The sequence below is a fragment of the Mandrillus leucophaeus genome, unplaced genomic scaffold (genome assembly GCF_000951045.1).
Source record: "Mandrillus leucophaeus isolate KB7577 unplaced genomic scaffold, Mleu.le_1.0 Scaffold431, whole genome shotgun sequence".
NCBI lineage: Eukaryota > Metazoa > Chordata > Mammalia > Primates > Cercopithecidae > Mandrillus > Mandrillus leucophaeus.
Genome location: NW_012104599.1, coordinates 1,445,123 through 1,455,996, shown reverse-complemented (window position 1 = coordinate 1,455,996; position 10,874 = coordinate 1,445,123). Strand labels below are relative to the sequence as shown.

The 10,874-nt window shown below is 42.0% G+C and overlaps 1 protein-coding gene across 3 annotated transcripts in view; it reads right to left on the bottom strand.

Moving 5' to 3' along the window:
* MANSC1 (MANSC domain containing 1) overlaps positions 1–8,462 on the bottom strand; it is a 22,946-nt gene extending 14,484 nt beyond the window's left edge. Inside the window, exons 1-3 of one of the 3 annotated variants that reach the window (XM_011993642.1) lie at positions 7,959–8,462; positions 6,039–6,116; positions 1,281–1,603 (exon numbers count right to left, since the gene is read on the bottom strand). In XM_011993642.1, coding sequence (XP_011849032.1) covers positions 1,281–1,503 — 223 coding nt within the window. In that variant the 5' untranslated portion in view covers positions 1,504–1,603; positions 6,039–6,116; positions 7,959–8,462. The remainder of the gene's footprint in view (positions 1–1,280; positions 1,604–6,038; positions 6,117–7,958) is intronic. The other 2 variants (XM_011993643.1, XM_011993641.1) reach the window with 2 other exon arrangements.
* Positions 8,463–10,874: the final 2,412 nt, after the last annotated feature.

Below are 10,874 nucleotides of genomic sequence, written 5' to 3'. Positions count from 1 at the left end.
AGGAGTTCAAGACCAGCCTGACCAACATAGTGAAACCATGTGTCTACTGAAAATAGTAAAAATTAGCTGGGTGTGGTGGTGAACACCTGTAATCTCAGCTACTGGGGAGGCTGAGGCAGTAGAATCACTGGAACCTGGGAGGCGGAGATTGCAGTGAGCCGAGATTGCACCACTGCACTCCAGCCTGAGCAACAGACTGAGACTTCATCACAAACAAACAAACAAAAAAGTTCACTGTAGCCTCAACCCCCTGGGCTCAAATGATCCTCCTACCTCAGCCTCCCAGTAGCTGGGACTACATGCATGCACCACTATGCCTGGCTAATTTTTCACTTTTTACAGAGAACAGGGTCTTGCTATGTTGCCCAGGCTGGTCTCAAGCAATCCTCCTGCCTTGGCCTCTCAAAGTTCTGGGATTACAGGAATGAGTCACCATGTCCAGCCATTCACTAGCTTTTCTAGGCTCCTTGATAGCAAAGCTTTGTTCATCTTATTCAGTGTTTTCTCTCTAGCAACTAGTAAAGTATTAAGTACTCAATAAATTTAGCTTTTTTCATTTAGAGAACTCGGACAGGGTCATAAGTAAAATTGAAAAAAGACCACTGTTTTACTAAGATACACAGTATACTTCTCTTTTCAGTTTCAAGATTTAAATCCTAAAATGTGCAAAGGCCTGGTTCAAACCTATGGGTCTCAGTTTTCTCCGGTGTCATGAAAAGGGGTCAGACTAAATGATTCCCCATTCCATTAGAGTTCTAGAAGCTGCAGTTACCTAGTAGTCAGTGGTTGTTTTTTTTGACTTATCCGATGCCATCAGCTCCAAGGAAAGAGACAAAGTGGAGGTTTTATGCTTCCAACTTAAAGATCAAATGCTGATTTTCCCATGAGATAAGAATTCTATTTTTTCTCTCAACTCCTTTTCTCTGTTAACATTTTCTTTGCAATATCACACTGTATTCCAATACTCCATGCTGATGGCAGCTAACCATTTCAATAGGATTTTTGTTTTCAATATTCGAGATACCGGTTGGGATATAACACCAGTGATTCTCAATCTCTTGTGTACCCAGTCACCTGACGGATATATACATACATTCGTCAATAACTTTGACTCAGCTTAGGGGATGGGAGGGCACACTTGTAGAAAATTCTCCAGTGTTTTTGTCACTGACATTCATACCCTGTTGAGAATCACTGGTATAAGTTATTCAGCCACATCCCCCAGCTACTGAAGCCACAAAACATATGGAACAAAGGATTGCCAAGAAACCACTTTTTACCTGATATGATTTTTGTTGAACAGCAAGAATTAACGCAGTCTTCTTGAGTTGAAGTATATATGGGCTCATTGCCTCTGATTCCCTTAGAAAGAGATGACTGGATGTCAATGACAACATCTTCTAGACTCCTGTTGAGGCAGTTCTGACTGGCAGCCAGCCTTAGTGTCAGGAAGCAAATTATTACCAAAGTGTAGGTCAAGCTCCCTTTTCCCCCGAAGAACATTTTAAATTTCAGTTTAGTGTTGGTCTTCAAAGGTCAAGGAGAATCCTCCCTCTGGTCTTAGTTTGCTTTAAGAAGGTTGCACAGATGATGAAATTTCTCTCTAGAACAAAAATGGAAAATCATCAATGAGTTTTGTTTCTTTAACAAACAAGGGAAGAAACACTTCATTTTCTTAAAGTCAACGAAAAGGATCCACATACAATTTAGAGAAGAAACAAGTACTTTTTGTTCCACTTTTAGTAAATTTAAGACAACTTTTCGTTAAACATTTGGCAAATAACTAATAGGCATAAACAAACATACTACCTCATCAATGCTTAAAAGCTGACAATGCTTATGAAGGAACAGGTATAGACAGTAGGCCTGCCTTGGAATTCTACAATCCTTCCCTCTTCTAACTCAGAGCAGAGAGGGCACGTAGTTCTAGTCATTGATGAAGCAGTAGTAACAGGTTTAAGCATATTTCCTTTCTCAGTAATAACAATCAGCATTTTAAAATCATCTACTAGGGGCTAGGCATGGTAGCTCATGCCTGTAATCCCAGCACTTTGGAAGGCTGAGGTGGGTGGATTGCTTGAGCTCAGGAGTTCGAAACCAGCCTGGGCAACATGGTGAAACCCCTTCTCTACTAAAAATACAAAAAGTTAGCTGGGTATGGTGGCGCATGCCTGTGGTTCCAGCAACTTGGGAGGGTGAGGTGGGAGGATCGCTAGAGCCCAGGACATTGAGGCTGCAGTGAGCTGTGATTACACCACTGCACTCCAGCCTGGGTGACAAAGCAAGACCGTGTCTCAAAAAAAACTTAAAAAATAAAAATAGGTGACAGTATACTAAGTGGTAGACATTATACTAAGGAATTTACTACTCTTTTGAATTGTTACTCTTTAATTAATTTATTACCATCTTTAATCTTTATATCAACTGTAATGGCTAATACTGAGTATCAACTTGATTGGACTGAAGGATACAAAGTATCGATCCTGGGTGTGTCTGTGAGCATGTTGCCAAAGGAGATTAACATTTGAGTCAGTGGGCTGGGAAAGGCAGACCCATCCTTAATCTGGGTGTGCACAACCAAATCCACTGCAGTGCAGCTAGAATATAAGCAGGCAGAAAAATGTGAAAAAGAGAGACTGGCCTAGCTTCCCGGGCTATATCTTTTTTTCTTTTTTTTGAGACGGAGTCTCGCTATCGCCAGGCAGGAGTGCAGGGGCGGGATCTTGGCTCACTACCACTTCCGCCTCCTGGTTCAAGTGATTCTCCTGCCTCAGCCTCTCGAGAAGCTGGAACTACAGGCGCCCGCCACCACGCCCGGCTAATTTTTTTGTATTTTTAGTACAGACGGGGTTTCACTGTGTTGGCCAGGATGGTCTTGTTCTCCTGACCATGATCCGCCTGCCTCAGCCTCCAAAAGTCCTGGGATTACAGGTGTGAGCCACCACACCCAGCCCCAGCCTGTATCTTTCTCCTGAGCTGGATGCTTCCTGCCTTCAAACATCAGACTCCCAGTTCTTCAGTTTTGAAACTCCTTGCTCCTCAGCCTGCAGATGGCCTATTGTGGGACCTTGTGATTGTGGGAGTTAATACTTAATAAACTCCTATATATATACACACACACACATACACACGCACACACGTGTGTATATATATATAAATATGTGTGTGTGTATATATATACAGCTCTTCCATTAGTTCTGTCCTTCTAGAGAACCCTAATACAACAACCTTGCAAAAAAGCTATTATTGGCTGGGTGCAGTGGCTCCCACCTGTAATCCCAGCACTTTGGGAGGTCGAGTCGCGTGGGCAGATCACCTGAGATCAGGAGTTTGAGACCAGTCTGGCCAATGTGGTGAAACCCTATCTCTACTAAAATTACAAAAATTAGCTGGGTGTGGTGGCGGGTAGCTGTAATCCCAGCTACTCAGGAGGCTGAGGCAGGAGAATCACCTGAACCCGGGAGTTGGAGGTTGCAGTGAGCCACGATCACGCCACTGCAGTCCAGCCTGGGTGACAACAGCAAAACTCCATCTCAAAAAAAAAAAAAAAAAAAGCTATTATTTTCCTCATTTTATAATGAGGAAACTGAGACAGTCTTTTCTATTGCTGCTTCTCCTTAAGAAGTATCAAACCAGAGTTAGATAACTCTAACAATCTATTCTAGAAATTAGCCAGTCAGCAGAAGGAATACTCTGGCTCAGTTAAAGGAAAGTTTAGGGGTAGATTTTCTTTTTGACAGCCTTAAAAATACAAAAGTCACACTATGTATAATGCCAACTCTATTGAGATGCTGGTTCTTTTAGGAAAAATAAATGTTAAACTGGCAAGACAATATAATAAATTATCCTCACCTATCAACCTCCACATTTGCAGAATACAAATTGTTTGCTGAATGATAGCTTAGAGGAGAATTACTACTTCTTTAACCTTTGTTTATTAACCCCTTTGATAGTCTGAGGAAGCTTTTGCAAGACGTATTTAAAAACGCATAAAATGAAATATGTAGGATTCCAAAAGAAGCCAGTTATATTGAAAGAATGTCCCTACAAAATCCTGGTGAAAGAAATCAAAAAGGAGCTAATAAATAGAGACACATTACATGTTCATGGATAAGACTTTATTTTGTTAAGATATCAGTGCTTCCCAACTTGAGTTACACATTAAACGCAGTCTTAATCAAAAGCCCAAAGTTATTTTTTGGATATCAACCAACTGATTTTAAAATTTACATGGAAATGCAGAAAAGACCTAGAACAGTCCAGAACACTAAAGAACAAAGTTGGAAGACTGATACTACCTGACTTCAACACTTACTGTAAAGCTACAGTAATAAAAAAGTATGGTATTAAAAAAAGAATAGACAAACAGATCAACGGAGTGAAATAGTAAACCCAGAAATAGACCCTCACAAAGACAGTCAACTGATCTTTGACAAAGGAGCAAAGGGGATTCAATGGAGAAAGGACAGTCTTTTCCAAAAACGGTATTGGAACAACTGGATATCCATTTGCACAAATGAATAAATAAGTAAATCTAGCCACATACTTTCCACCTTTTGCAAAATTTAGCTCTAAATGGATCACAGACCTAAATGTAAAATATAAAACTATAAAATTTCTAGAAAATAACAGAAGAAAATCCTTGTGACCTTAGCTTAGGTGATGAGTTTTTAAATACAATACCAAAAGCACACTCCATGAAAGAAAAAAATGATGTTGGACTTCATTAAAATTAAAAACTTCTGCTCTACAAAAGATACTGTTAAAGAGAATGAAAAGATAAACCACAGACTTGGAGGAAATATTTGAGTTTGTTTGTTTGTTTGTTTGTTTTTTGAGGAAATATTTGTGAAACACATATCTGATAAAGCAGTAGTCCATAGCCTTTCTGGCACCAGGGACCAGTTTCATGGAAGACAATTTTTTCATGGATGGGATTGTGGGGGGTATGGTTCAGGATCATTCAAGTGCATTGTATTTATTCTGCACTTTATTTCTATTATCACATTATAATATATAATGAAATAATTATACAACTCACCATAATGTAGAATCAGTGGGAGCCCTGAGCTTGTCTTCCTGCAACTAGACGGTACCATCTGGGGGTGATGGGAGACAGTGACAGATCATCAGGGATTAGATCCTCATAAAGAGTGTGCAGCCTAGATCCCTCACATGCGCAGTTCACAATAGGGTTTGTGCTCTGAAGAGAATCTAAGGCCATCACTGATCTGACAGAGGGCGGAGCTCAGGCGGTAATGCAAGCAATGGGGAGTGGCCGTAAATACAGATGAAGCTTTGCTCTCTGTCCCACTGTTCACCTCCTGCTGTGTGACCCATTTCCTAATAGGTACTGGTCTGTGGCCCAGGGGTTGGGGAACCCTGTAATAAAGGACTGGTATCCAAAACATACAAAGAACTCAAGTCAGCAATAAGAAAACAAACTCAATGGACAAAAGATCTGAGCAGACACCTTACCAAGGAAGAGATACAGATGACAAATAAGCATATGAAAAGATATCTAACATCATATGTCATTAGGGGATTGTAAATTCAAACAAGATAGCACTACCCACCTATGAGAATGGCTAAAATCAAAAAAATTGGACAATACCAAATACAAGGACATAGAGCAACAGAAATTCTTGCCTGGGCGCGGTGGCTCACACCTGTAACCCCAGCACTTTGGGAGGCCAAGGTGGGCGGATCACTTGAGGTCAGGAGTTCGCAATCAGCCTGACCAACATGATGAAACTCTGTCTCTACTAAAAAAAATACAAAAATTATCCAGGTGTGGTGGCAGGTGCCTTTAATCCCAGCTACTTGGGAGGCTGAGGCAGAACAGTCACTTGAACCCGGGACATGGGGGTTGCAGTGAGCCGAGATCGTGCCACTGCACTCCAGCCTGGGCAACAGAGTGAGACCCTATCTCAAAAAAAAAAAAAAAAAAAAAGAAGAAAGAAAGAAATGCTCATTCATTGCTGTTGGGGAATGCAAAATGGTACAGCCACTTTGGGAGAAGTTTGGCAGTTTCTTACCAAGCTAAATTACAATTCAACAATTGTCCTCCCATGTAGTCACTCAAATGAACTGAAAACTTATGTCCACACAAAAATCTGCACTAGAATATTTATAGTAGCTTTATTCATAACTGCCAAAAACTAAAAGTAACCAAGATGCCCGTCAACAGATGAATAAACAAAATGAGATACATCCATACATTGGAATATTATTCAGTAATAAAAATAAATGAACTATCAAGCCACAGAAAGACATGGAGGAATCTTAACTGCATATTCCTAAGTCAAAGAAGCCAGTGTGAAGAGATATGAATCTAACTATATGACATTCTAAAAAAGGCAAACTACAGAGGCAGTAAGAAGGTCAGTGGTCACCAGGAGAACAGGAGTGGGAGGATGAATCAGTGGAGTGCAAGGGATATTTGGGCCATTGAAACTATTCTGTATACTATTGTAATGGAGGATACATGTTATTGAACATCTGTCAAAACCCATAGAAATGTAAAACACACAGAGTGAACATTATGTGAACTATGGACTTTTAGTTTTAAAAAACGGTAAAAAAAAAAAAAAAAAAATCCCAGAAACAAACCAGTATATGGTAATAAAACACAAGTCTAATACCTTTCTTGCTGTTTGTCAACATTCTGTATACAGTAAAATAGTAACATTTATTGCTTCTAAAATGCCAGTTTCTATGCTAAGCACTTTATACATATCATGTTACTTAATCTTTACAGATCCTATGATTATCCTCATTTTAGTTAAAACTTATAAAAAGTTGTGGGACATAATATGTGCTTCTTTATTAACCTATTAAGTAACAAGTGGTCATCTAATAACTGCCATAATTTTGACGTGGTATTAAGTATAAATAATATTTTGAAATATGTGCAACAAGTCATGTGATACAAAAATATCAGCAATATTTACGAGGGGCAAATCACAGCTACTGCTAATACTTTCTACTGTGGCTTTTGCCTACATTCCATTTCAGAAGTCAGTGAAATAATAAATTTTTCCACCCAAGTTCACAGACATCCTGAATTCTATCCATGGATACCTTATCATGGACTCCCCAAGTTAATAATTCTGGCCAAGGTACTTAATACGCTGCCATATTTTGCAAGCCTCTAGAGAATCAAGAGAAAACCAGGCCAATACTTTATTTTGAATGGATTCTAATGTAGCCTCTTTTCAAGAGTTTGCAAAGAAACCTGAACTATGTAAGGAGATGGGGCAAGAGTTGTTTTCAGTATGCAGCACTGAGAGAAGTGTTTAAGAGTTTTCTATCATTAAAGAGAATACCTCAGCAGTATTAGGTTAGTGACGTTTTCTAATCCATTATTATTTAGGCTTTAAGGGCCTGAAGTCGAGTTGAATCTTGTTGAAAGACGGGGGAAAAGGATACAGGTGGGTGAGAGAGGATGCCCCTGAGTTTTAACGCCTTCATACAAGAGTCGCTAAAACTTACTCGCACATAACTAGTTCAAACATTGGAAATCATCTTGCAGCACACTATAATTTACCAAGATGCTTATAACTGTATACACACACACACACACACACTCTACAGCGAATTAGACAATTAGCAGTTTCAATAATGAATACAATACTACAAGAAAACAGGGAACATTTTATCTTCCTTTGAGGAAATGCGTGTTGCCTACTGAGCTATTCTTCTGCCTCTCCTTCTGATGTCAACGCAGAGACAGAGCCATTTATGGCAGGTGCCTTGAGCGCGCCTAGAGGTCGCCTTTGGAATACTGCAGCGACTCAAGGATCCTGCTAAGCCCTTATTGGCCCCAGCTGGTCCTTCGGATGCTCCGGTGTGCATGAAGGAGCCTCGGCCCCTGGAAAGGAGGGGACCAACTCTCTCCGCAGGTGGCGACGTCGCCTGCAGCCGGTCGGGGGTGGGTATTGGGGAGACCCTTTTACCTGGAGGCGAGAGGGCCCCGGGGCCCCTGCTGCCCTCCGGGTGCGAGGACAGCTCTGTCACGCTCGCGGGACGGACCGGCGAATCCGCGCGGGGGTCTCGGCGAGGACCGCAGGGGATGCTCCGCAGCTCCCGCACCGGCCTGGCGGGTTTTGTGGTTAGCAAGTTCCTGCTTCCGTCGCAGCGACGGAAAGTTTACCGCGGGGGAAGGGCACGTTCCTGCCCTGCAACCCGGAGCTGCTTCCCGGCAACATTAGCGCGTCCCTCCCCGCGGAGGCTCCGGGCTCCCGGCCCCAGCGCCGAGCTCCACAGGGAGGTAGCGCCCCCCAGCCCCGCGCTCCCCGCCAGCTCAGCCACACCGCTGACCCCCGGCTGGGCGCGCTGCGAGGAGGAGTGCGTGCCTCCCTGCTGGTGGCCCGAGGGTCTGCAGGTGAGCCTTGCCTGGCGGAGGCCGGAGCCCGCGCAAACTAAAATTAATTGCACGTGGGGAAAACGTCAAACAGTACAAAAATATACACAGTGACAAGTCTACCCCTCACCCCCGCACCCCAGTCTCCTAATCTCCCTCTGCAGAGGCAACCACTGATAGCAGTTGTTTGATGTTCAAGAGCTTACGGTGCATCCTATTGGCATAGTTCTGAGAATCCTCTTTCCATAATGGGAGGATGGAATCCTCAGTTAAAGATGACAATTCTTGAGTTAAATATTATGTTCCACACACACTTCAGCGAAGGTATTTGGCTTTCTGCAGGATTTATTGTTTGTAGATAGGATAATAATGGTGAAAATGCTGGTGTCTGTAACATATATTAAAACTGTATACCTAACACTTAGCATAGTGCCTGGTACACAATAGGCACTCAGTAAATATTTAACTAAAATATTTTTGTTGACTGAATGAATGGAAAACAACTGCATAGGGCATAGGTTGTGGAAGTTTCTAAATTACTGCTGGCTCCATCCCCACCTCCATAAACACACACATGCAACATTACTAAACCATTGACACTTAGTTTGTCATATGGTCTAACCTTTGACAGTATCTTCACCTCTGTTTTGAAAGAGCTTGCAGACCTGAAGTGCTATGCGGTTGCAAGTAAGTCTAGGCCTGTACACCCAACAGCTACACCCTAGTCTTAACCAATAACTACAGGAGGATTATGTTGACTGAGAATGCTTGTGAACAAAGGTCCATTGTGTGGAACTAACTCTACTTGTAACCAAAAGATGACTCTTGAATTACAATGTTGTTAAAGCTAGGTTTGAAAGTTACCAAAGAGAAGGAAACTCCAGAGTAATTTCCCATTGCAGTGATTTTCCTGATGCAACAAGGGACTGATATGCAAGGGTGTTTTATCTGTACAGATGATATACACTTCAGGGTTCAGGGTGTAGAGCTATCAGTTTTTGAATCTCTCTACGTGGGGTAATCCATGCTAGTTACTAAGTAGACCTTTCCATTATTAGAAACTTCATATTCAGTGCTTTAATACAATGAACCTGTTTTTTTTCCTTTGTTTTGTGTTTTGTTTGTTTTTAAGAGACAGAGTCTCGGAGTCTCGCTCTGTTGCCCAGGCTGGAGTGCAGCGATCTCGGCTCACTGCAACCTCTGCCTCCCTGGTTACAGTAATTCTTCTGCCTCAGACTCCCGAATAGCTGGGACTACAGGCACATGCCGCCACACCTGGCTAATTTTTTTCTATTTTAGTAGAGACGGGGTTTCATCGTGTTGCCCAGGCTGGTCTCAAACTCCTGAGTTCAGGCAATCTGTCCGCCTTGGCCTCCCAAAGTGCTAGGATTACAGGCTTGAGCCACCGAGCCGGCCTGACCCTGTTTTCATTGAAGTGATATGTTATTTTTTCAGGTATGACAGTGAACAAAGGATACTGATTAAAATAATGATTAAAGAAATATTTTCTATTGATATGTGTTTAATTTATAAATATCATTGATTTACTTATTCATTCATTTTTTGAGACAGGGTCTCGCTCTGTTGCCCACACTGGAGTGCAATGGCACAATCACCGCTCACTGCAGCTTTGACCACCTGGGCTCAAGTGATTCTTTTGCCTCAGTCTCTTGAGTAGCTGGGACCACAGATGCACACCACCACACCCAGCTACTGTTCTTAATTTTTTTTTTTTTTTTTTTAATTTTGAGATGGAATCTCGCTCTGTTGCCCAGGTTGGAGTGCAGTGGCACAATCTCAGTTCACTGCAACCTCCGCCTCTCAGGTTCAAGCAATTTTCCTGCTTCAGTCTCCTGAGTAGCTGAGATTACAGGCTCATGCCACCAAGCCCAGCTAATTTTTGTATTTTTAGTAGAGTCAGGGTTTCACCGTGTTGGTCAGGCTGGTCTTGAACTCCTGACATCAAGTGATCTGCCCACCTTGGCCTCCCAAAGTGCTGGGATTACAGGTGTGACCCACCATACCCGGTGTTTTAAATTATTTGTATAGATGAGGTCTCGCTATATTGCCTTTGCTAGTCTCAAACTCCTGGGGTCAAGCAACCCTCCTGCTTTGGCCTCCCAAGGTGCTGGGATTACAGGTGTGAGCCACTGCACCTGGATTACTTAAAAAAATAAAATAAAAAACCTTTAATTTCTGGCCTGAGTCATAACTTAGAAATTATATCCATTGTCACTTCACTTCCTGAAGAGATTCCTGATACTCTTCTCTGAGGGTTAGAAGTCCCATCTATGTGGAGTTTAGATTTTTTTAAAAAGTAATCAGAAAACATGTATTACGCACCTGCAGGGGAAATTAAAGACCAATAATATCAATGGGATCTACCTTCAAGATGTTCATAGCTCAGAAGGAGAAAGAGTCAAGTAAATCAACGGCTGTGTAAACAATAAGTGTGATGAAGGCCAGGTGTAGTGGCTCACGCCTGTAATCCCAGCACTTTGGGAAGCCA